The sequence below is a fragment of the Urocampus carinirostris genome, chromosome 3, assembly GCF_059441175.1.
Source record: "Urocampus carinirostris isolate Australia breed hairy pipefish chromosome 3, RoL_Ucar_1.0, whole genome shotgun sequence".
NCBI classification, from domain to species: domain Eukaryota; kingdom Metazoa; phylum Chordata; class Actinopteri; order Syngnathiformes; family Syngnathidae; genus Urocampus; species Urocampus carinirostris.
The window spans coordinates 13,213,209-13,240,075 of NC_142351.1; the positions used below are offsets into that span (position 1 = coordinate 13,213,209).

The following is a 26,867-nucleotide window of genomic DNA, read 5'->3' on the forward strand; positions in this document are numbered from 1 at the left end:
CTCTTCTGGCTTTGATCTCTTTGATCTCCGGCAAAACTAACATACAATGCGACAGAAACAAATTGAAAATAAATCCAAACAGCTTGTCAACATCATTTTTGCCGTTCCATGTATTCCGTTACTCCCCAAGCCTGCACAAAATTTAATAATTTTATTCATATTTAGTTTTGTTTGTCTTTTATTAGCATATTCGGTATTGGAGTAATCCAAAAGTAATTGAAAGTAATCAAGTTAAAGTAACCCTACCCAACCCTGGTTATTTGTAATTGCAACATCCTTTGCCTGGTAATCCTGAAAGGGGGATACCACATCTGCGGTCCCTTCTCAAGGTTTCTTCATCTTCCTCATGTTGAGGTTTTTAAGTTTTTCCTTGCCCTCATGTTGTTTTCAGATCAGGGGATGGTGTAATAATACAGTGGAACCTCGGTTTTTGAACGCCTCTCAGTTCGAACAAATCGGAGTCAGACCAAAAATTTCGAGAAATTCTTGCTTCGCTGTTCGGTCAAAAAATCGGAGTTCGAACGCCGGTCATGCGTGAGTGTGTACGCTAGGATGCGATTATGAGCGGCGTACGGGTGTAGATCGCCCCCCACCCCTCGTGACCAACTGTTATCGCGTGCGGACGTGCTTCGTTCGTTTTGCTTTTGCTTTTAATATAGGTGTACGAAGTGTTTTAGCCCCTAATTATGCTTCCGAAAAAAATCTGTGCAAGCAGCAAAGTTGCTACAGGTGAAAAAAGAAAAGTAGTGCATACAACTATTGCATTTGAGAAAGAAATAATAGCAAAATATGAAGGAGGTGTGCGAGTGTCTGGTCTTGCTAGGGAATACCCCACCGTCCACCTGCGCCTTCTGCTGACCACCACAAAGGTAAGAAATCCTAATCATAATTATTTTCTTTATCCTTTTTTTTATTTTTACACGTTCATGTTAGCGTAATCTTTCGTACGGAAGATTACGATAACGCGAACATACGGTTAGCCTGGGTTAGCTTTATGATTCGAGATAAACATTCAGGGTTTTGGAACAGAGCCCAAAATTCAGGGTGTTGGAACGGAGCCCCCTTTCCAATAAACCGCTCACCACTTGTTGTGGAGACCCGGGTGCTAAATGACTTGTAAACGACCTGATTTTTTTATTTTTACACGTTCGTATTAGCGTAATCTTTCGTACGGAAGATTACGATAACACGAACGTACGATTAGCCTGGGTTAGCTTTATGATTACGTTAAACAGTCAAGGTAAACATTCAGGGTGTTGGAACGGATTAAAACGATTTGCATTATTTTTAATGGGAAAAATGATTTTGGTGATAGAACAAATCAGTTTTCGAACAAGGTTCTGGAACGGATTATGGTCGAGAACTGAGGTTCCACTGTAGTCTGAAATAATAGTCTGTGCAATAACCTGTGCAGCCCTTTGAGACTCTTTGTGATTAAGGGCTATACAAATAAAAATGACTTGACCTATTTACATCCATTTTCTGCGCTGCATGGGTTCAAATCCAGCTACCAGCCTCCCTGTGTGGAGTTTGCATGTTCTCCCCGTGCTTGTGTGGATTTCCTCTGGGAACTTTGTTTTCCTCCCACATTCCAAAAACATGCGTGTCATGTTAATTGGTCTGTTCCAAATGGTCCCTAGGTGCGAATGAGCAAGTGAGTTGTGTGTTTGTGTGCCTCGCAACCACTGCCAAAAGATAGCTGGGATGGGCTCCAGCACCCTGAGGATAAGCGGTTGTCCCGGCACACAGGTTGAAAAGTACTCACCCTGAACTTTTTCAAAAACAAAAGTCTTATCGTCACTTCAATCCCAATAGAACATAAAAATATACTGTAAAGTTGCGTGAGCCATTGAGTAAATAAAAAGAACATGTTCACAGTCAGAAAGGTCTGTGTATTGATCACAACTCACACTTATCCCATGATTAGATTAAGCCAAATCTTTGGCTTTTGTTAAACAATCAACTGTTCAGGTTGTAAAATATCTTGATTGAGCAGCAAAATGCAAACCACTTCTCTTGACACGAAATTAACCTACTTAACATAAAATTGCTCTGAAATACATAAAACCTACCTTATAGAAAATGCTCACTGCAAATCCTGGAGTACTTTAAGGGCTGCCAGTTCCTCTGATTGATTTCAGGTATCCATCACAGTCTATTGTCTTAATCAAAAGGATACGAAAACATTCTAAATTTGGCTTAGAACCTTGCCACTTCGCACAGCCCACCACACGGCACGAAATTGTAAAAAGTCGTGGTTATATACTTCTGTCATGGTTATTAATATTTGTTTTAACTCAAATGCTTATTCGACTGCCGTCCGCTCAGGTGCTTTTACCGTCCGTCATGGCGCTCATACTTAGGAGGAATGCAACTTGACGTCAGGTGCAAAGGGTCAATACAAGGTAATGTGTAACTATATAGTTACTTTCAGAGTAACGCGCTACTTTTTGGTGCCAGTAAATCCTTTTGAAATATTTAAACTAGTAACTGTAACTAATGAACATATCTGTCAACCTCCACGGCTCCATACCCATACAAACTGTCGTATTTTCCCGTACAAAATACAAAATAATCGTACACCATATTATTTTTTTTTCGGAATGATGCATGATGGGAAATCCCCAGGCGGCAGACGCATGCGTTTGACAAATTTGCGTTTTTCCGTACAGATTTTCTTGTACGTCGTACACGTATTAAAATGCATAAAAAAAAACATACTTTGTACGGCAAAACCGTACAGGTTGACAGGTATCAATTACCCGTATTTTCGGCACTATAAGGCGCACTGGGTTATAAGGCGCACCCCGAAAAAAATAGTTTTTGGTCCTATATTTGACATACATAAGACGCACCGGATTATAAGGCGCTACAATGGGATCGTGGACAAAACAGTCAGATAGTTCAGTCAAACTTATTACCCCCTTAACATTCCGAAAGCTTGCAAAGACGCAAATACGTGTCGAGAACACGTGCGGATGCGGTGTCCGTACGATGTCACTCAAATGCATCGTTCCATCATTCGGAAGGTTAAAGTCTTGGGATTCAAGAAATGCCAACCATTCCTTAGTTTCTATTTTCTTTTTAGCTCGCAACTTTACTGTGCATATGATAATAAACACTTGGAATTGAGTTTAATTTAAAAATAGACACTCCATTCCATCCATTATCTGCACCGCTTATCACAGAAACATCGAGTTCAGTCTGAAACAAGATACAGGGCAAATGTATAGCCAGAGTAGCTCACCGAAGTCGTTGTGTTCAATAATAATGTGCAGCCATGCTCCTCTTATATCCGTGAGTGTAGTAAATCCAGGAGAATAAAATATTTACAAATACAGAATAGTAAAAAACGCTTTCTGTATGCCGTCAACCACGTGCTATACACATTCATCTTTTTCGGCCAATTGCAGGCTTTGTTTTGCCGCTTCAGCCCATGCCAGCCTGTAAATGATAAAAAGGATCCGCCCTTGACCTCCGAATAACTTTAGCCAATAAGGATCGATTCAACTGATGATTGACACATCTTTTTCGGCCAATTGCAGGCTTTGGTTTGCAGCTTAAGCCTATGCCAGCCTGTAAATGATAAAAAGGATCCGCCACTTGACCTTCGAATAACTTTAGCCAATAGTGATCGATTCAAATGATGATTGACACATTAGTTAGCCAATGAAACGCCGGTAAATAAATCCCAGCATACACCGCGGACTACTTGGCTTTCGGGGGAAAATCTAGTCGGCAGCTGCAAGTTAGTTGGAAGACTTTTGAAAAAAATAAAGGCTTTTAGGTGCGCCTTATAGTGCGGAAAATACGGTAAAGTTTTTCTGTATTGTTCCTAACACGGTTCATAAAATGGTTTTGTCATGTATCTCCTCTCTTTTTCTGAACTGTTAAACAATACTTACTGGTGTTTGTGTGGAAACTTTTGGCGGTGGGTGGCGGTGAGTCGGAGTCCGCAGATGCTGTATCTTCGTCCTGCGAGCAACCCGCCTGGATAGCCCTCAGGTAGCTGTGACTTCGTGACCTGAAGCAGGTCGGTGCAGGAAGGTCCAAGGCCTCCACTGCCTTGGATTCCACCTCACAGTGTGGAATGGAGTGCCCGAAGCCACGCCCGCATACCTGAAACATCATGTGCAGCCTTACAAGCCAAAGATCGAAGATAAACTTGCATGCACCATGCGTTAACAAACTGCACTTTCAGTTATATTCTACTTGGTGAAAATAAGTATTTTTGTTTGTTTATTGTTATCAGTCAGCAACAACATATTTTAATAGCTTCACATATGAGCCAAGAATGGGAGGGTTTTGGTTACTAAAAATAGAGTGTCGTGAGTCATTGGATGTTTATTGGATTATTCTGACTCAAGGGACATAATGGATGGTAATAATGCAAACCAACCATTCTCAAAAAAGAGTTCCCACGTTTTATTTTTAGCACGGTTTTTGTTTTTTGTTTAAACTCTATTCAGCAAAACTGGTACCGCTGTGTTATCCACCCTCCAACACGACACATACAGCGGAACCTCGCTAGTTCGCGGTTCCACTTTTGCGGGTTCAGAGCTTCGCGGGTCTAAAAAATATACCTTACCTTCTCAATAAAAGCATATATTGACCTGACGCCATTGAGCGCGAGCTTATGTCGACTGAGGACTCAGTGTGGACACTCTTATTGTGAAGGAGAGGGGTAGGCCCTGATACAATGCTTAGTCATGGTGAGTTACCTCTTTGCTCACCCCCCTTCTTTAACTCCTCCCACCTCACCCCCTTCTTATGTGGCGCTCAGTTTATCATGGAGGAACTCGGCGACGCGACGTAAGTATATTCTCCTCTGTTACATTTCATCTTAAGTTTGACTTTATTATACCAAAAGCGAGCGGTTGTTTGTACTACCTAAACACGGCTAATTGTGTGTGGTTTCGTGTATTTGTTGTAAAAGCCGCTCGATGCCGCTAGCTAAAGTATGTTGTTATTGTCAGAAGGTAGCTCTTTCACTTTCATTAAAATGAACACAGACCATTTTTTTTAACTGTTGTTTCCCAAAACGCTTCACAAACACTCATCAAATATCACATTTTCACTGTTTTTATTTTCAATATGTAACAGGTAGTGTTAACAAGCGCAATAAACTGCGATGGCTGCATGTGGTTGAGAGCGGTTAATACAATCATACTAAATGGTTCGTAGTGGTTTCGCCCCAGTCCTATTCCGTGTACATACAACATATTTTACAGGTTTTTTTTTTTTGTTATAACATGAATTTCACTCTCTCTCTCTCTCTCTCTCTCTCTACCCATATTCTATATGGTGTACTGTATACAGGGGGGGTATACTGTATACGTGTATACGTTTTTTTTAAGCATTTTTGAAGGGGCGCCGCTACTTCGCGGATTTTCAGTTTTCTCGGGTGGTCTTGGTCCCCATTAACCGCGATAACCGAGGGATTACTGTGTACTGTGCACGTCTTTATATTTGCCATAAAAAAATTCAATTTTCACTAAGTATACTGAGAAGAAATTGCCAAAAACGGTTTATTTTAATTCTTATTTGGTGGTTTTATTCTATTTTTAATATTGGGCATCTGCAAATAAAATTTCATCGGATACCAACTTGATATTTTGACTATTATTGCACACGGTTTGTTATTTCGACCATTATGAACTGTTTACATCATTATCAACCAATAATGTTTCTGTTTTTTTATTTTTAAACCCCCTGGGCAGATGTGCTTTTTATCAGGGTGCCATGGTGCCCAATTGGCCCCGCCCATGTGGCGCCAGCTACGGGTCATTGACAGATTGGCTTTCCGTTTATTTAAGCTCAGTGCTCTCACTCTTCCTCTGTCGGTCCGTTAACGAACCTCTGCCCCGCAAGACGTAGGTTTTGACTCGGTCCTGTTTCCTGCTGGCATTTCCTGTCCGGTATTGTTCTCGTTTATTTTTGTCCTGTTTAATATTGGTTTCCAGTTTCGTTCCCGTCTATTTCTGTCCTGTTTTTTTATTCTCTCCAGTTTTCGTTCCCGTCTAGTTTGTCCTGTTTTATTTCGATATTCTGTTTCATTATCAATCCTGTCTGTCCCGTCCTGTCCGGTATTGACCCAGTCTGCCAGACTGCTGCCTAACGTGCATGACTCCCCATTTCCTGTAAAATAAAAGGCTTGTGTGAGAAACGCCACTTGTTTGGGTCCTGATCCTGTTTTGGTTCATGACACTTTCTTAATCTGTGTTATTTATTTGAAAAAAAAGGGCTCAGTGGAGAGCTTTTAGAAAAGGTTGGAATTTTCTATCTAAACTTTGGACTCTCTCCCCTGTCCTCCTTGCAAGTTTAAAATCCATCATCATCTTCTTTTAAGTGAATACTGTACAAAACTTTAAACCTATCATTCAGTAAATGAGTGGAGGTGAATTGTTCACAGAAAATAAACTTTCAGATTTTTTGACACACTACCATCTCCTTGGAAGAACAATGTATCACAAAGAGGATGATTACAATTGATGGCATTTTAGTTGATTTTTAATTGATTGTAAATAATATTGATTGATTAGTAGTTTGGGGTACTGGACAGACTTATCCAGGCTGTTCGGTCCCTGTATGATCAGTGCCGGAGTTTGGTCCCCATTGCCGGCTGTGTGTAGGATTTGTTTCCACTGGGGATTGTACTCCACCAAGGCTGCCCTTCGTCACAGATTCTGATAACCTATATGGACAGAATTTCCACCGGTAACCGTAGCATGGAAAGGGTCCAGTTTGGGGGCCTCATTATTGCGTTTCTGTTTTTTACAGATTGTGTGGTGGTTTTGCTTTTCCGATTTTCAGCTCTTGCTGGACCGATTCGCAGCCCAGTGCAAAGTTTCTGGGATGATCATTACCTCCAAGTCTGAGACCATGGTTCTCAGCTGGAAAAGGGTGACATGCCTTTTCCGGGTCGAGAATGAAATCGTGGATGAGTCAATTTATCTTGGGATCTTTGTCACGAGCGAGGGTAAGATGGAACAGGGGATCGACAGACAGATTGTTGGAGTGTCTGCCTTCATGTGGAACCTTTACTGATGATAGATAGATAGATAGATACTTTATTCATCCCCGTAGGGAAATTCACACTTCCAGCAGTCTACCCCGTTGTTTATTAACAGATTAACATGATGCCCTAGGGGTACTTGTAGCGGAGTGGATGACGTCAGGCTAGTCCAAAAGTTCGACATCCCTGCGGCAGATGGAAATCTTTTCTTTGTGAAAATCCAGGGATACACCACCTCGTGTTAGCAAGTCCGCCTCCTCTCCGATTCCCCCCGGCTTTCGTGTCTCTGTTTAACGGCGTTGAAGGCGGATAGCTCCGGGTAGCTCTGGGTGGCTACACGTTAGCGTCCGGAATGCTAAACGTGAGCCACGTTTCCGCAAAACACAGCAACTGCGCTCCCTGTGCGCTTCGATGTTTTCCACCTTATTTGGTCGTGAGTTCGCATTTACCATGATTACGGATGGTACCGAAAACTTATAACGCCGCTAGCCGCTTAGCTAGCTCCGGCTCTTCTTCCACGATAGGCCCCTTCATCACACCGGCACGAGAATTCTTCAGGGCAAGGAGTTGATTCCTTGAATAGACGCATTTTTATGCGCTAAAACCCATGTCCATAGGATAGAAGTAATCCATAGTGTAGTTGTCAAAATGGGAAGAAAAAACACCAAAGATAGGAGCAGACAATAAAACAATAGGGCAGCTGCTGGAAAAGGCAGCCGCTCGTGGCAGCGCCGCTTTGATCTGGTCCGTCTTAGAGAAGAAGGATCCAGGCTGAAAGCCAATACACTCAATTTATGAGTGGATCTTCGTTCCGACCCTCACCTATGGTCACGCACTGTGGGTTATGACCGACAAAACACGTTTTCGGATACAAGAGGCTGAAATAAGTTTCCTTGCGCAGGGTGACTGGGCTCTCATTTAGAGATGAGGTGAGAAGCTCAGTCATGCGGGAGGCTCTTCCATGTTGAGAGGAGCTAGTTGAGGTGGTTTATCAGGTAAGGATAACTCCTGGATGCCTCAGATAAGACGTATTCCACCCATGTCTCACCAGAAGAAGGCTCCGGGGACAACCCAAGACAGCGGGAGGGATTATGTCTCTAAACTGGCCTAGAAGCGCCTCAGGAGCTTGTTCGATGAGCTGGATAAAGTGGCTGGGGATAAGGAAGTCTGGGCTTCCCTGCTGAGGCTGCTACCCTTGCGACCCTACCCCGGATAAGTGGAAGATATTAATGAGAAAAGGATAGGAACCGAGAATAGCTAACTGTGGGCTAAAAAGTGCCAGTTCATGCTTAGCAACAACCATTACCCTCTTTTTTATTTCTCAGTGTTGTGCACGTTGAAGGTATTGTGTAGAATTTAGTGCCTTCGAGAATGAACTAGTATTTCTTGAGGTGCAAAACTATTGTTCTCTTGAATAAAATATTTCTGTTTTTAAATCACACACTGTAGTTCTTCTTTCCAGTGACTTCCTGCTAGCTGTTCCTGTCAGCTTTCCAGCCAGCCAACAGATTATTGTATGTTTGCTGGTCTCTCTATAGCCTTTGCAATGCACGGCTTTAATATCATTGCATTCAATCAGGAAATAAATGTCACCAAATCAGTGTTTCTCAGCTCAGGATCCACCATATCATCATAATTACAAAAATCAACCTTTCAAATGTTATTAAAAATTAAAAACATTATGACCAACAAAACCAAAATAACATGAATTAATTATTCCCTTTAAACGGACAGTGTGTATTATTTAGGATTTCCTAGTGGTAAAAACATTTCATTAATAAAAAAATATTCAAATTATGAGCAAAATAACATATTAACATACATGTTTTTATAAATACTCGTAGGTTGAGAAATTTGTGTTCATTTGACAATTTTGGTATACTTTTGTATAATGACACTAAAGACCATTCAACTGCAATTCTGTGTGTCATGATTACTCATGACACTCACCTGTGCCCGCTCGTTTGGCGCCAGCTGCTGCTGATTACCTGATTGGTTCCCCGTCCTACTTAAGCTCAGTCCTTTCACTCGCCTGTGGTCAGACCGTCAGCGAACCTCTGTTTTCACAAGGCAAGTATTTTTGACTCTGACTACTGTCGGTCCCGTTTTGTCACCCGTTTTGTCACCCGTTTTACACTCGACCGTTCCTGATTTCCCCGTTTGTCTCCTGCTCCCGTTTTTTTACCCCGACCACGTTCTGATCTCCTGTCCCGGCTAACGACCTGTTTTTCCGTCTAACTACGCCACGATCTCCAGCTCCATAAAATCCACTTCCGCATTCGGAACATCCCGTGAGCGGCTTGCTGGCGCTGCCTTTCCTCTATATTTCAATAAACTTGTGAGTAACGTTACGCATCTGGGTCCTACTTCTGTTCTGGTCGTGACACTGTGTTTTTGTGTAGATCTATAGTTGTTAATTTGTTACAGTCAAATACTCTGTCAGTAAGGACGTCATCTTCAGGTTATTTTGTCTTTTGAAGGCTTTTATGAAGGTGCGCCGCTTGTTCTTGTTTTTTCTCTTTTCGCGGGGGGTTCTGCTCTCCATTTACTAGAATAACCGAGGGATTACTGTGTGTATTTCATTCAAAGTAATGATGTGCAATAACATTTTCCAAATGCAGTTTGAATACTTTGGTGCAATAAAGGTTGAGCTTGAAGTCAATTCAGACGCACATACCTGAGCGGTACCGGGGTAATGGCTGAAGTCATTAAGTCTGCAGCCTGGGGGTGTCTCGAGTGGGCCCAACAGGCAGTCTAAGTTGTCAAGGCTCCGATTCGTGGACAGCTCTTTGAGGGAGGGCAGAGAGCTGTGGAAGAGATAATCATCTTCTTAGAGAGCGTTCAAAGCGCAGTCTTTTATATCCCGGAAAAGCTTAAAACCCTACTCCAATCTTCTCACAGGTATTTTTAGATTAAACACAGATATTTTAAGTGATGTTTGACTTAAAATATCAACACAGAGGAAACCATCAGTTATGAGGAAGAATACTTCACATTATGCCATTTATTCACAGGCTCCATTAATCTCTGCATGTGTTTCGCTGTCCTGGCCAGCAGAATTGGTTAATAAAACCGTGTTCTCGTTTGCCCGCGTCCCTGCGTCCTAGACGCATCATTTTTGCTGGGGACTCAACGTTTTTGACACCAAATTGTCATTATTACCCGATTACTTTTTTTTTTTTTTTTAACAAAGATTTACCGCACTCCAAACTTTTCGTCAGGCAGATCCGTCATCCGCCATTATTGTTTTGGTCTCACGCCGATCTCGGCAAACGAGATCTCGTTGCTTCGAGATGACGTCATTGTTGTGGCGGTTGTCGAGTGAAAGAGAAGTATGCCGCCGAAAAAACAGTTGGTATTGGGTACAAATCAACAAAAAATTGGTAATTTCTTCAGTGTCGGTAATAAGTCGAAACATAACACAGAAAGTGGTAACAACGGCAATAATTCCGGCACGAAAAAACGGTGGAGAAATTCTTCAGAAGACCGCGAAGGCAAGGAAAACACGTGTTTTGAATCGAACGAATTGACGAAAGAAAATAAACAAAAGAATACTCAGAGCAAGAAAAGGAATTTTCTGCCAAAATGGACTAAATTATATTCCTGGTTATGCTATGAGGAGGATGATAATGGATTGGACTTTGAGAAGGCATTACAACTATGGCGGGACAGCAAACCACAAAGGATATATGAACTGAAAAATTTGAAGTGATAACTGCTTTGTATTACCAATTAACTGTGATGATTAAAACAGAATGAAAATATAAATTAATATAATTATTTCAGCAATAATATTTTGTATAATGTGCAATATTGTTGTGAACTGAAAAATCTTGAAGTGATAACTGATTTGTATTACCAATAAACTGTGATGATAAAAAAATGAATGAATATATAGATTTATATTATATATTTGTCACCGATTTACAATTTCAACCGCGATAACACTAAATTTTGGGGTCCCATAGATCTCTGTTGGGACCCATAGATTTTTGAGCATGCGAGTCCCTGGGACCCATCACTTTTTGGAGGTAAAATGAACACTGAAAAAAGTGTGTGTGCTCCAAGCAGCAGAGAAGGTGAGGGGATACCGCAGTCACTTTGCACTGTATGCAAATCAGGCTTCAAGAGAAAAGTCTTGTGAAAACAATTATAGAGTGAAGATTGAAGAGGGCAGAGATAAAAAAGACTGGTGGTAGGAATGTTGGATCAAAAATAGTGGTGGGTAGTGGGGGGGAAGGCAAGTGAGGAGGGTTCGGTATTGTTGGCCATACAACCTGCCTATGGATGCCACTGACCTCAGATGCTGCATTGAGCATGCACTTTGTAGCGGAGACCAAAGAAAATCCTCCCGCATGAGCGCGTAGCAACGAGGCCTGTCGGTGCGGATGAAGTGGTCAAACACATAGTAAACATTCACCTATATTTATTATATTATATATTATATACCAGAGCCATATCCCCCTAGTGGGAGGTGGCTAGAGTCAGGAACACGTTCATATTTCTGACTCTTTCTGGGAGATTGATACGGAAGAGGGGGTTCCCAGCCCCCTCGCTCAACCCAACTGATGTGTTGGGAGTCATTAGGTGACCAAACCCCCCCAATTCCAACCCTAATGCTGAGCGCCAAGCAGGGAGGCAATGAGTACCAATGTTGTAAGTCTTGGGTATGACTCGGCCGAGGTTTGAACCAGCGACCTCCCAGTCTCGGGGCGGGCGCCCTACCCCCAAGGCCACCGAGCTGGATTGGCCATACAATATTTTTATAATAATCGAATTATTTACCAGTAAATACCTTTCTTAATAATTATTTTCAATGCACAAGTTGCACTGGTGGATTATTAAAAAAATCAAGTTATGATAATGAACAGTTTTTGTGTAGTATTTAGCACCTCTTAGTGGTTACATTTTTTTTCGGGCAATGGGTACAGGACACCCTGAACCCGTTTGCCAGCCAGCCGCAAGACACGTTCATTCATTCCTCGGGATAATTTGGAGTCACCAATCTACCTGCCATACAAGTCTTTGAAATGTGGAAGGACAGGGAAGCTAGTAGCCATATTTGGACCTCTGAACTGAGCTGCCGTGCCTCCCGAACTATGATGTAAACATATATTTTTATATATTGAGAAATTTGCATTTCACATAACATGAGGTTCACCTAGCGAGCTGACATGATTGTCTGCCATCTTGCTGCTAACGGTACCCCCTAAAACAAAAAACCTTGTGAAAAGCTGAGCAAATAAAATTAGAAGAGAAGTGAAATGATGCAATTTGGTCACTTTGAGTCTCTGTAGTCTTTTTCCCCCCTTGTGCTTTGTAGCGTTCCTTTTTGGTTGCACTACACAATATAGTGAAATCTAGTAGTCATGTATTACAAAGTATCCCTTTAACTGTTATTTTCGAAACACTATACTATACGATACTTTGTTCAATTTTCACAGTGATATTTTCTATATTTTATACATTTAAATATTTTAGCCTGGTAAGAAGAAAATACACAGACTTCGGCTGATTTTTTTTTGTAAAATGGTAGATACGTCTACTCAATTTGAGTATTATTTTTCATTACAATTTATTGGAAAAAGAATCTGAAAACTGTCACGGTTGCCATGGCGCTGAATTGGGCCCGCCCGTGTGGCGCCAGCTGCGGCTCGTTTTTAAGCTCAGTGCGCTCACTCTTCCTTTGTCAATCCGTCAACGAACCACTGCCCCGCAAGATGTGGGTTTTGACGCGGTCCTGTTTTCTGTTGGTATTTCCTGTCCGGAATAGTTCCCGTTTATTTTGTCCTGTTTAATATCGGTTTCCAGTTTCGTTCCCGTCTAGTTTGTCCTGTTTAATTTCGACATCCTGTTTTGATTTCAATCCTGTCGGTCCTGTTGTTTAATATCGTTTTTCAGTTTCGTTCCCATCTAGTTGGTCCTGTTTAATTTCGATACCCTGTTTTGATTTCAAGCATGTCTGTCTCGTCCTGTCCGGTATCGACCCCATCTGTCCGATTTTTGCTCGGGCAATTGGCATCGATCTCGTAGACCTCTGGCTTCCTATCATTCCACGCCAGACTGCTGCCTAACGTGCATGACTCCCCATTTCCCGTAAAATAAAAGGCTTGTGTGAGAAACTTCACGCATTTGGCGCCTGATCAAGTACATCTATCTGCCATATTATATATTTTTTTTCTGCAAAGGAAAGTTCCAATGGTTGATGAATATAATGTAGTTATTTTAATAAGTAGTTATTTAACTTTTTTTTTCAAATACTAGTTAACTAAGTAGTATATTTTTATTAATTATAACGGTATTATTTTTTTCTGTTTCCTGTTTTAAAATACGTATCCTATAATATATTAACAATAAAGTAATACACACACTTGAAATGGGCAACATTATGATTGTATGGTAGATAGGTTTCCTCAATCCATCCATCCATCCATCGATTTTCTGTGTGGCTTATCCTCACAATGGGCGAAGAAGGGCTGGAGCCCATCCCAGGCATCTTCGGGCAGTGGGCAGGGGACTCTCTGAAATGGCTACCAGCCAGTCGCAAGGCACACAGAGACAGACAACTCGCTCGCTCATTCACACCGAGAGACAATTTGGACTGGCCAATCAACCTGACATGCATATTTTTGGAATGTGGGAGGAAACCAGAGTGCCTCAAGGAAATCAACACAGGCACAGGGAGAACATGCAAATTCCGCACGGCGAGGCCGTGGTAGCTGGAGTTGCACCCTGGACCTCTGCACTGTGGGGCTGCACGCTACCCACCCATCCGCTGTGTCGCCAGTTTTCTTCAATTTTTCAATTAATTTGAATAATTCCTTTTTTACTTATCTGCCATATCAAATGTTTTCACTTATTCAAACAGAGAAACAAGTTAAAAAAAAGGAAAACATAAAAAAATAATAATAATACATCATTATAAAAATAGTATTAAGTTGTTAAGGGGTTTAGGGATCCGTGACCCGTGAATGATGATAAATTTGATAAAAGTAAATCTTAAAATGATCTCCCATTGGAATAACAAAGCTTTTATTAGAAATATTTCGCATTTTGAATAAAGTATTTTAGCACATCTTTCTGATCAGACATTGCTGTGTTGCAACACGGCCAAATCTGCATTCTGATTCACTGCAAGAGTTTCAGTTTCTGCTTCAATGTCGCCCTCTTCTGTCTATTTTTAAAAATGTGAGGTTGCCCTATGAGGCTTTATTTTCTGTCGAGCATAGGAGAAAAAGCACTCAACAATAATCCCTCGTTTGTTGCGGGTGTGATGTTCCAAAAAGAACCCGTAATAGGCAACATTTGTAAATAGAAACCTTATAAGTATTACTATTATTACTATTCCCCATTTTTTTATACAATGAAATACTTTAATATACATTGAAAGAAAAGAACAAACTATTTCACAGGTCTAAACATTTGTTTGATAAATAAAAGTACTGTAATTTCTAAATGATTTTTGCCAAATAACTTTATTACTATTATCAAGTAATATTCTTAATCATCAATGTGAACTGTCAGCTTGAAATTGCGGGAATAAGCAGAGTCCACCTCGGGTGTATTTTATTTTTCTTCTGAATGAGACACTGCATCCAGACTCAGCTCTTGATGAGTATACAGATGCTCCCCTACTTACGACCATTCGACTTACGATAAACAGTAGATACGAAAAAAAAATTCGGCAAAATATCACATTGCTGTTAGTTAGATTTTGTATTATGTGCACCTTTTTCTGTAGTGCTTCTTTCCGCCTCTACTGGCGCGTGGCGCTGTGAAAAGTCACCCAGAATCTACCCAAAAGTAAAAAAAATCCGCTTCCTCTTCCTAGTTTGTGTGTAAACATTCTATATTGTTTATGTCTATACAATCTCCAGCGCGCTAAGAAATTTGAAATTTGTATTGTTTAATATCTCATGCATCCATTCGTTATGGTTGGTGTAAAGTGTAAAGAAGAGGTGAGCCGATTCTTTCTCAACAAAAGTGGAATAAGAAAGCTTGATGCGGTTGAGAAAAAGGATGGATCGCTTTTTTTCGGCCACTCTCCAACACGGAGGACCTCTTGAAGCTTATCTTCCAAAAGTAATTTACACCTAAATTTATTTATCTTTGTAGAGCATATTATTTTAGGAAATGTTAATTTTGTAGTACCAAACAATATAGGTTACTTATACAAGCCTAAAAACCTAAAACATAAATTCTATACAAAATATAGCACTGGAGCGACTTACGAACAAATTCAACTTACGAACGATCATCTAGAACCGTTCGCAAGTAGTGCAGCGTCTGTAGTGACATGCAGAGAATTTCCATGTACATAATGTCAATTTGGCAAGTTTAACCTATGTGTACATATTAAATCGCATCATTATTAAAGCACCGGTAGAGAAGATGCGCTGTGACTATTAAGCCAATCAGAACGCAGACCACAACGTACAATCAAAATCCATGAAGTAGCGAAATGATAATTAAACCACTGTATTGCGAGGGATAACTGTATTTGATTTGCCACCGAGATATTAAAGCACTCACTTGCGTGTAGGCGGTGGAGGCTGCTGTTCTCCGAAGGACTGCTGTGTGGCTTTCAAATAGCTCTGGCGTCTTGCTGCAGATTTTGGGGAAGGTTTCGGGCTCCCCTCGCTGTCCTCGCTTTCCTCCGTATCTCCCATCGCTTTCACGTAGCTGCCACTGCGCATCCGCCTACAAGGGATTTCGGTTTCTTTGGCCCGTCCAGGTCCTAAATTTCCTGCCCAGTCCCCCAGTGGGACCTTTTGTGGAAAGACATTTTTAATATAGAGTCATATATGTACCGTATTTTCCGCACTATAAGGCGCACCTAAATGCCTTTATTTTTTTCAAAAGCTGACCATGCGCCTTATAATACAGTGCGCCTTTTATATGGATCAATATTAAGTCGCAAAGTCTTGCAACTAAGGCAAGCAGCCGCCAACTAGATTTTCCCTGAAGGCGAAGTAGTCCGCGGTGAATGCTGGGATTTATATACCGGCGTTTCATTTCCTAACCAATGTGTCAATCATCATTGGAATCAGTCACTATTGGCTAAAGTTATTTGGAGGTAAAGGGGGCGGATCCTTTTCATCATTTACAGGCTCGCATAGGCTAAAGGGGCGAAACAAAGCCTGCAATTGGCCGAAAAAGATGAATGTGAATCACACTTTGGGTTGCACTACGGCATAGAGAAAACATTTTTTACTATTCTTTATTTTCAAATATTTTACTCTCCTGGATTTACTACACTCACGGTTGTAAGAAGACCATGGTTACGTATCATTATTGAACATGATGGCTGCAAGAGAACTTAGGTGAGCTATGCGGCTTTATATTTTCCCGGTATCTTGTTTTAGAACGATCTTGATGTTTCTGTGATGAGTCTATTTTTAAACTAAATTCAATTCAAAGTGTTTCTTGTCATATGCACAGTAAAGAACCCCTGCACGATAAAATTCTTACTTTGCTGTCCACACAGTTGCCAGCAAAAAATAAAATGGAAACTAAGAAATGTTTGGCATTTCTTGAATCCCAAGACTTTAACCTTCTGAATGATATTTGGAACGATGCATTTGAGTGATTGGTGACATCGTATAGACACTGTTTCCGTACATGTCTGAGACACGTATTTGCTTCTTGGCAAGCTTTCGGAATGTTAAGGGGGTAATAAGTTTGACTGAACTATCTGACTATTTTGTCGACGTTCCCATTGTAGCGCCTTATAATCCGGTGCGCCTTATGTATGGAAAATATAGGACCAAAAACTATTTTTTGGGGGTGCACCCTATAACCTGGTGCGCCTTATAGTGCGGAAAATACGGTAATCAAATAATTTTATACTTCCATGAGATGTTACATAATGAGAATTTGACGTGAGGGTGATTGTTGGCTTAAAATATAATATGGAGGCTAAGAATAAGCTTAATGCTATACTGTAATTGTACAGTAAAAAAAAAACAACAACACTAATAATGCAAAGAATGATGATGAAAATGAATACTCACTGGTACTCCTACCTGAAGGAACTGGTTAGCCAGGTCCTGGTGGCATGACTTTGTTTTTAAAAGAGTTCTGTTGACTGTAGCCGAGCCTTTCTGTAGAACTTGCCGGGCCTGACTGAGGGTAAGATTAGACCAAGTTGCCCTCTTCACCAAGGTATCGTCTTTGCTCCGAGCTCTTCCCTCTTTTTCTTTGGATCCAGACTGTGACGCCGGACATCCCAGGAGCTTGAGGTCACCACTGCTTTTGGAGGATTTGAGGGAATGCGCAGAAATTGTGTTGTAACCCTGCGGGATTTGTCTGGGCAGGGCTTGACTGTCTGATATCGCCCGACCGAGCGTCATCATGCACAACGGGTTGCGGTAACCAACAGCGATGGTGCCGGCTTTGCCGGTATCGCTATCAAGAGCGTTGTCTGAGCTCCACAGGCTTAACGCAGTTGTCTTAGATTTCTGCTTTGGTCCTTCTGTTTTTGCCCTTTCTCTGCTTTTGCTCCGATGGGTCGTTCTACCGCTGTCCTCACCGGCTCCGGTGATCGCGTTCCCTTTTACCGAAGAGTTCTCCAGAGACTGGGATTTGGCAAAAAGCTTCTGCACGGAGTGCATGAGGTGGCGGATCCGCCCTGGGCTCTCGCTGCGTTGTTTGGATATGCGTCCTCTGTGAAACTGTAAAGTGCTGAATCCGTCCCGTTGCAGGGGCAGATGCCGTTCGAGTTGATCCAGGATGTTGGATGGTAACTGGTTCATCTTGGCCGCCGCCGCAGAGGAGATGGTGGCTGAGCCACTGGTGATCATATGAGTACCAGTCAGACCCAGGCCGAGGCCCATGCCCATTGACAGAGAAGTCGATAGTGTACCCGCTCTGCCGCCTTGCTCGGCTCCAGTGCCGCCTGCCACGCATGCCTGGGGTCGGTCCGAATGCTCAGTCTGCTGTGTGAAGTGCAAACGGGGAAAGGTGCTGCTATTGGAAATTTGGTTGAAAGGGAGAAGGCATTCAGGAGCCAGGCTTGTTGGGCTCATTGAAGAATACTGATGGAGGTGGGGATCCAGAGTTCCATATTGGTTTATGGCGGGGGTCAACATGAAGGAGCAGTGAGGGTCAGACATTAAAGGGCAAAGAGGCTTCTGCGAACATCCTGCCGGTTCGCACGAGTCTGAAAGATGACGACTACGGTTGGCTCCTAAGCCTTTCATGATGGCTGCTGGTTTGCGTTTAGACCATGTCGCCAGTCAGTCAAGGACTAGAGACCCGAAGCGCTCATCCTGTAATCAAGCAAAATAGAGAAAACAGCTGTAATTTGGAAACATTTTTTGTCAAATGCTCGTTTTCCTTCATTTACTAATAAGCAGGGTTGGGTAGGGTTACTTTAACTTGATTACTTTCAATTACTTTTGGATTAATCCAATACCAAATGTGCTAATAAAAGACAAAAAAAACTAAATATGAATAAAATGATGACTCACAACATGTGGTAAGCTTTCTCTCCTGGCTTTGATCTCTTTGATCTCCGGCAAAACTAACATAAAATGCCACAGAAACAAAATGAAAATAAATCCCAAACAGCTTGCCAACATCATTTTTGCTGTTCCATGTATTCCGTTACTCCCCAAGCCTGCGAAAAATTTAGTCATTTTACTCATATTTAGTTTCTTTTTTCTTTTATTAGCATATTTGGTATTGGAGTAATCCAAAGGTAATTGAAAATAATCAAGTTAAAGTAAGATGAGATGAGGTATGATCCATTGAGATAATTCCAAAAAACGAACTTGGCATTAATTTGCCCGGGGGTTAGTCTGTGATTGCACTCGTGCATCACATATGTACAGTATGTGTTGTACAAACCACATTCCCACAAACGCACAGTTTCATTCATCATATTGTCATACAGAGGAATGCTGTCTTCACACACACAAAAATGCTTTTAGATCTTTGAGAAAATCACTGACATTAATATCTCTTTTTCAACTCAGCCCTGCAATGTGCAGCATTTGATGAGGGTTCATCAGTGCAGTAGGAGAGTGGGCGTGAGGTTAGCAATTTCTGCTCGTGTCAGTGCGGAGGTAGGTGTGTGTCAGTGTGTCAGTGGTGGCACCTGCAGGATGCAAACAACGCATCTGCGGCGGATAAGATACGGAGCGTGTGGCCGTGTTGTAAAACGCATTTGTCGGCGCACTCTTGAGCCCATCCAGGAAAAACGGACTCGGATAAGTGGCTGCTCCTGCGCACTGCAGATTGGATGGGAGGTCAAAGAACTGTCACAGGCTGCAAAGCCAAATCATGTGTGCCTCACACTCCGCTCGTGGGCACGATTTGATGCCTGCGGTGGCAGCAGCGCTCTCGCCATTGTCTGATCAATGACTCACTCTACGATGATACAGACGGCATCTGTTAGGGGAATCAAATGCTTCCTGGATATGCCAGCTGAATTATGAGGCTTAGGAGGACATGACACTGCATTCACTGCTCCTAGCCTGAAACCTTTAGGTTTGATATGACATTTGACGTGTAACTTATTACCAGGGTTGGGTAGGGTTACTTTAACTTGATTACTTTCAATTACTTTTGGATTACTCCAATACCAAATATGCTAATATAAGACAAAAGAAACTAAATATGAATAAAATGACTAAATTTTGTGCAGGCTTGGGGAGTAACGGAATACATGGAACGGCAAAAATGGTGTTGGCAAGCTGTTTGGATTTATTTTCATTTGGTCGCATTTTATGTTAGTTTTGCCGGAGATCAAAGAGATCAAAGCCAGGAGAGAAAGCTTACCACGTGTTGTGAGTCATCATTTTATTCATATTTAGTTTCTTTTGTCTTTTATTAGCAGATTTGGTATTGGAGTAATCCAAAAGTAATCGAAAGTAATCAAGTTAAAGTAACCCTACCCAACCCTGGTTGGCAAGCTGTTTGGATTTATTTTCATTTGGTGTCTGTCGCATTTTATGTTAGTTTTGCCGGAGATCAAAGAGATCAAAGCCAGGAGAGAAAGCTTACCACGTGTTGTGAGTCATAATTTTATTCATATTTGGTTTCTTTTTTCTTTTATTAGCATATTTGGTATTGGAGTAATCCAAAAGTACCGGTAATTGAAAGTAATCAAGTTAAAGTAACCCTACCCAACCCTGGACATATCGCATCACCATGTGGTAGGCCGGGACAACGGAAGCAGTTAGGAAAAGCATACAGAGAGTCATCAACACAGCCCAAGGGAGCATTGGCTTTTTTCTACCCAGTCTAGAGGACCTTGCCGGCTTGCAATACGTTAGCAAAGCTAGCAGCATTATAAGACACCTCAGACTCTACCTCTTTGACCTGTTGCCCTGTGATGGGCGCTGCAGGTCCCTCAAAACAAGGACGAACTCAGAGACAGCGTCTTCCACAGGGTCATCACCACTGTGAACGTGCGCAGAAAACTGTGAAACTTATTTTGGGGTTCTTTCTTTTTTTTGTTGCTGCTAAAAGTTATTGCATGAAACTGTGAAAATAAATACCCTGTGACTTATTTTGTTTTGTTTTTGCTTCTAAATGTTCTTGCACTTCTTTTTATTACACTACTGTCATAATGCACTTTTCTCATTCACAAAGATTGCACTTTTATTATAACTTGGGTAAGTCTCTTTCAGGCATGTGGTCCTTTTTCCCACTTTCAAGTCTTTATTACGTGTTTACCCTGGAGTGTCATGTCTAATCTCATTGCTTACAATGTTTTACAACGTTGATAACAATGAAAATAAAGACCATTTAATTCAATTCAATAAGGAAAATATTCAAGCCATATATTTTTCCATTGTCAAACATTTTTGAAAAAGCGCCAGAAAGCCAGTAGGGGAGCGCCATAGAGCCACATGTGGCTCCAGAGCCACTGGTTGCTAACCCCTGCATTAAGCAAACCCCTGCATTAAGCAACAATGTATGTCATAAACATTCACCTTTCAATTACACACAGAAAGATGTGGCCCATATTTTTTGGTTCTGTTAAATAATATTTTATGTTACTAATGGACTCTAGTGTGATACCGATGCCGAAACTGCTGCCAGGTTGATTGCTCAATACTCACAATTTAACACAAGGATCAACAAACTACGGCCCATGGGCCACATGTGGCCCATAAAGCTTTTTAAATCCGGCCCATCAAACGAAAATGATCAAATTTAATGATAAAATGTAAAAAAAAGTACTGTTGAAAGTGTGTTGGTTTCACTTGGTTCTCATTTTCCCCAAAATTCAAATAGTTAGCTACATTTTTTTACTTGTTAGTTTGATCATGTATCTATTTTATTTATCAAGATGATCAAATCTAACTTGAAAACAACAACTCCTGAGCTAACTTTATCGCATTTTAAGTTTTTGTGTGCATAGCATCAAATTCAGTGGTTGCAAAAGGGACATACGTTTTCCTTTGTTTTAATTCCGAGAGGGTCAAAACCATTTTTGACTAAATTGATTTTTTTTATAGACAAAATAAATATATATAACATTCTAAAAAGACTATATATAAAGACAATATCTTTGCCTGAATAGGATGTGCAAAAAATGCACAAAAAAACAATGTCAAAAAATAGAGAGGCCAATAAGATATTTTTCAGTTTTGTATAAAATAAAAAATGATAAAATCAATAATTTTTTACTCCTTGCCTTTTTGAATTTTTTTTTTACCCAATGTGGCCAAGACTCAAAAGGTTTGCCCGCCCCTACTTTAACCTATGATTCTTTTTGTCAACAAAAACATAAACATAAACGTAAACATGGATGAAATAAGCTTGTTATGTGTCTTTAGTTTTAAGGTAACCACTGTAAACTTTTATCGTTACATTATGCCAATCCGTAGCAGTTTCTTCCAGTGTTCCCTCTAAGCTGCGCGTGTGCGCAATTGCGCACTGCTCGCACATTCTCAGCGCACAAGAAAATCTAGCCAGCGCACAAAAATGAGGGCTCAAAATTACTAATTAAGAAGCGACTCAAGTCAAAGTTACAGTGCATGAAGGTAAAAATACACGGGTTCCCCTGACGTTGTGTCCTAAATGCGGTATTTTGAAGTCGAGTCGAAGAAGAACGAAGTTGAGTAAAGTTAGTAGAGTTTGTCGGGGAACCGGCTTCTTCGGCTCGGCTCACTAAAATGAACCGGCTCTTTTGGGTCCTAAACGGCTCCTAGGGTTGTCTTTGCTTCTTTAATCCCAACATGACCAAATGTTATGTAAAATGATGCACAAAATGACTTAAAGGAAGGGGGGAATAGAACAAAAAAGGTAAAAACACCAAAATGAAAAAGTAGTGAAAAGCTGAGAAAAAAAGAAACAAAATAAAGAGAAAAAAGAAGGAAACATTTAGAAAAAAAGCCAGAGAAAAGGAAAAGAAAGAAATGTAGGAAAAAAGTAAATAGAGAACAAAAAGAAAAAAGTAACAGCTCGGAAAGAAAAACAATGAGATTTTTTTTAAATGAATTTTTAAAAAAGTAGAAAAAAACATGGAAAAAAGAAGAAAAAGTTTGTGTTGCATTCAAATAATTTCCAATTTTATAAAGTGAATCTTGTTGCCAACATTGTACTTGGGTACCACTAAAAAATGTGATTAAGTACAGTTCTGTATCTTACAACCGACTAAATAAGCCCCCGCAAATGTTAATATTATGCGACAAAATATATCAGGAAATAAAAAGAAATGGGTATCATGTGAAAGAATTGTAAGAACAAACGACGTTTGTAGGCCGTACAACCTTTGCAATAGTACATGGGTCAATTCATTCAAAAGAGAAAAATAATTTTGCATTGCCGGAAACTCAGCAAAATGTAACTTGATGTCAAGTTTTGGACATGTTTGATAATTAATTATCTTGCCACACTTGGGATTATGGTTGCTCACTGTTGTTTCAAGCGTTGCTCACCAACTTTGTGTGAACGCTCAGACCCGTGGAAAATTAAAGAGAACATTGGTTTCTTCTATGTGCGCGGAGACACGTAGAATAAATTGCCATGACATGCTATTCCCAAATGTGGGTTTTCTCTTTTGAATCATGAATGAACTACATTAAACATGCATTTGAAGATGTACAGTATTTAGTTAAATGGGTTTTTGGATCGGACTTGTTTTTTTCTTCTGAAAAAAGAGTCAGATGGTTTCATCACTATTTATGAGTACTGTACTTCAGTAGCGAACACTCATAGAGTGAATAATCAACTCCTTTATTTAGCATAAATCATCCAATAATTCACTGTAAGGGGAATTATAGTCTAAATGGGCTTTTTATACTATATTCTATACTTTTATACCCAATATATAATCTTACTTTTCTTTATACGTTTATACTCAATAATGTATTTCAAGCTGTTTTAAGGGTCAAGGGCCTTCAAGATCAAGAGAATAAGTTCCTAAGCGCCAAAACAATTTGTCGCTAAATAAAAAGGCCACTAGCGACTCCTATCTGTTATCAAACAATGAACTACTATGGTGTCCAGAACTCCTTTTAGTAACCCATCACATAAAGCTACAACTTGAAGGCCACTGGCAAGTTTCTCAGGTGACTCCTATCTGTTATCAATCAATAAACTACTGTGGTGTATCACATGAATCATTCTGCTCTTTGGAAAGGAAACTGCTAAAAAAAGGTATGGCCTTCAAGTGTATTGTTATGTTAGCTTGCCCCCTAGTGGAAAAGTGTACTCTCTTCTTTCCATGTTTATTGTTAGAGGTTAGAGTGCCCTTTAGGGGCCAGCAGGTTATCACACCATGTAACCAAAGAAATGGTCCAATCAGAATACTCTTACGTGCATGTGGTTTATTCTATCCTCCAAACAGAATCCATGTAACGGTATAAGAAAGGTGCTCCCGCTTCTGTCCGTGGAATCTCATTTCATAGTAATCTAAGATAGAAATCCGCCTTGTTTTTAATGTGCTTGCTTTTCTTTAATAAATAAGTTTGTTTGTAACTCAAAAAGAGTCTCTTATTTTATCCTTGCATCATTTTGAACCTGACATTTACATTAATAGTTGTTGTATTATATATATCTTTGAACGGTTTTTGGAATGAATCTTTTTTTACTGACCATAATTTTATTGTTAGTCAAATTGTTGGAGTGTTAAATCTCATTAAGTTGAAAATAATGCTGTACGTACAGTCAAAACAGATGTTTTCCTCTGTTGTGACAATAAATTTAGAATTTTCTCAAATTAACACATAATCTCCTCAATATTCTATATAGCAGTGTTTCTCAACTCGGGGGTTGTGAGCCAAAAGTGGGTTTGCGAACCCATTGTCAGTTAGTCTTGGGCAAAATAATTCTAAGAAACGAAAGAAGAAAATAACTGAGGGCCATTTACACTCTTTAACAATAAATGGTGATAATTCCTCGCAAATGCGGGCGGCTGTCATGATTACTGATGTGATTCATCGGTGCCGGCTCATTTGGTGCCAACCGTCGCGGGCTCTGATTGGCTCCCTGTCAGTATTTGAACCCAATCCTGTCAATCCTCTGTTGTCACTCCATCTGCGAACCTCAGTGTATACTAGGCAAGCCTTTTTTGACCCTGACTCCCACCTGTCCCGTTTTTGTTCCCGTCTGTCCCCGGCTACAACCTGTTTTAATCCTGACCACGTCTGCTCTCCCGTCCCGGCTTACAACCTCTTTTTGTCCCCGACTACGTCTACTCTCCCGTTCTGGCTTATGACTCGTTTCCGACCCCGGCCACGCCTTGCTCTCCCAGTCCCGGCTACCGACCAGTTTTTCCGTTCCTGACATCGCCCTCACTCGCTACGGAAGATCCACTTCTGTGTTCGGATCACAATCCGAGTACGAGAGCGATCTGCTTCCTGCGCCCAGCGAACACCAGATCGTGGGCGCAGCCCTATCTCTTTCCTTCAATAAAACTTGTAGTAAACGCTACGCAATTGGCTGTTTACATTCTGGTCCTGACAGCGGCAGTAGCTCAGGAGATAGAGGGATGGTCTTGGGACCGATAGGTCGCAGGTCTGATTCCCGGCTTCCCCAAGTTAAATGTGTATGTGTCCTTGGGCAAGAAACGGAACCCCTAGGGCCCCTGATAAGCAGATAGGCATCGCATGGCTGACGCTGCTATTGGTGTGTGAGTCTGTGTGTGAATGGGTAGGTGTGTAGCACATTGTAAAGCACTTTGGGAGCGCTTCAGCGACCATTTTCCATTTACATCCGCCATTTTACAACACAGAAAAAGACGGACACTTTGTTTACTCTTGTTGAGCATGGCCAAACGCAGATAGAGAAGAGAATGTATGAGATATGGATTTTGTGATCTAGAAGACAAAGCCCCAATGAATCAAAATGCTTTGAGTTTAATTAAAAATGCTGCTAACTGAGCATTGAAGGGATAATTAATACTTTGGTTTTGCTGGTCGTTTTGTTTTCTAAAAAATATGAATATATTATGCTATCTCTGGTTTAAACTGCACAATCCTTTCATTCAACAAATTTGAGAAGTGGATTTTTTTCCCTTGATTTGGGTCCCGTCTTGTAATTAGGGTGTGTGGTGGGTCCTGAACTCATAACCAGTTGAAATCCGCTGCTTTTATAATACAGTGGCCTCTCTACATATAACAACACTAATTATGATAAATCTGAGATACACGATGTATTTAGAGCCATAATCCGTCTCAAAATCCAAAATCCACGCTACGAGAGTTTCCAGATGCCAGAATCAGCTTGTCCCAATTAGCCTGTAATCTTACCGCCATATAGACCTGATTCCTGGCATTTGTGTTGTGTTTTGTTATGCCCTTTTAGCTCCCTCACTCCTCCACCACCACGCATACACCCGAGTTAGCAACCATTGACTTCCTACATGGTAAATTCTCATAATAAACTCTTATTTTATCTTGTTAATATCATCTTACTTGTCATATTACTACATTTTGTATTTTCAATTGCTATTTGAGTGTCTTTTAGGTCATCAAGAATGTGTGTTTTGTAGCTATTTGGGGTAAAACTTCAATGATTTGGGTAGGCTGGGAATAGATGAACTGTATTCAGTTTTGTAGTATACGAGCAATTCTATACGTATACGAGCAGTATCCGGGAACAAATAGATCTTGTATGTATTGGTATCACTGTATCACGAAATAAAATATATAAATTTTTGACAATTTTAGTATAATTTATTTCTCAATTTCGCTCATTGGTATAAAAATGAAATACTGGCGTCTAGTGGCGCTAAGCCGCCTCTTCCTGGATATTGCAGCCAACGGGCATCGTTTAACCAGTATATTTCTGGCATGCATTATTGCCTGGGGGCAATGGAGACCAGGAAGGCCGAAAGCCACAGCCTTGTCTCCCCAGGCAGAAAACATTGCAAAACCTAGCCATGGTTCTCCTATTGCCTATCCCTCGGCTGAGGGATGTGACAAAAAGGGATAGAGAGACTTTGCTGATGAAGGTTTTTTTTTCTGTCATGGATCCAACACCCCCCCTTCCATTTGCCCAACAAGAAAATTACAGGCTAGTATGGTCAATTGCAATTGGCTGATTGCTTTGTGTGTCCCTCCTGGGAAATTGAGTACAGAGCATTTGTTTAAACAGTTTATTTTTAGACATTCTAAGCTCTCCCTGGGCACATGAAATGAAATGATTTGACACATGTGCTTCAAAGGGTCTGTATTGACATCGGTATCAGACTAAAGTCTAGTTATTTTAAGGCGTGTACATAAAATTTAATTTAATGTCACGAAAGATGTGTGACGATACTACTGTGTAAAATTGAAAGGTGAATGTTTCCGGCATGCAACATTGCCCCTTGATAAAATAAATATACTATATGTCAAATTACAAATGTAAGTCAAATGGATAAAGCTTGCCCCGGTAGGCTATTTTGCTG

The 26,867-nt window shown here is 40.8% G+C and overlaps 1 protein-coding gene across 3 annotated transcripts in view; it reads right to left on the reverse strand.

Moving 5' to 3' along the window:
- Nucleotides 1-26,867, reverse strand: part of dlgap4a (discs, large (Drosophila) homolog-associated protein 4a) — a 154,072-nt gene that overhangs the window by 19,980 nt on the left and 107,225 nt on the right. Inside the window, exons 3-7 of one of the 3 annotated variants that reach the window (XM_088330758.1) lie at nt 17,041-18,285; nt 15,548-15,783; nt 11,314-11,391; nt 9,693-9,822; nt 3,906-4,119 (exon numbers count right to left, since the gene is read on the reverse strand). In XM_088330758.1, the coding sequence (XP_088186884.1) occupies nt 3,906-4,119; nt 9,693-9,822; nt 11,314-11,391; nt 15,548-15,783; nt 17,041-18,216 (1,834 nt within the window). In that variant the 5' untranslated portion in view covers nt 18,217-18,285. Of the gene's footprint in view, nt 1-3,905; nt 4,120-9,692; nt 9,823-11,313; nt 11,392-15,547; nt 15,784-17,028; nt 18,286-26,867 lie in introns of all 3 variants that reach the window. The other 2 variants (XM_088330757.1, XM_088330759.1) reach the window with 2 other exon arrangements.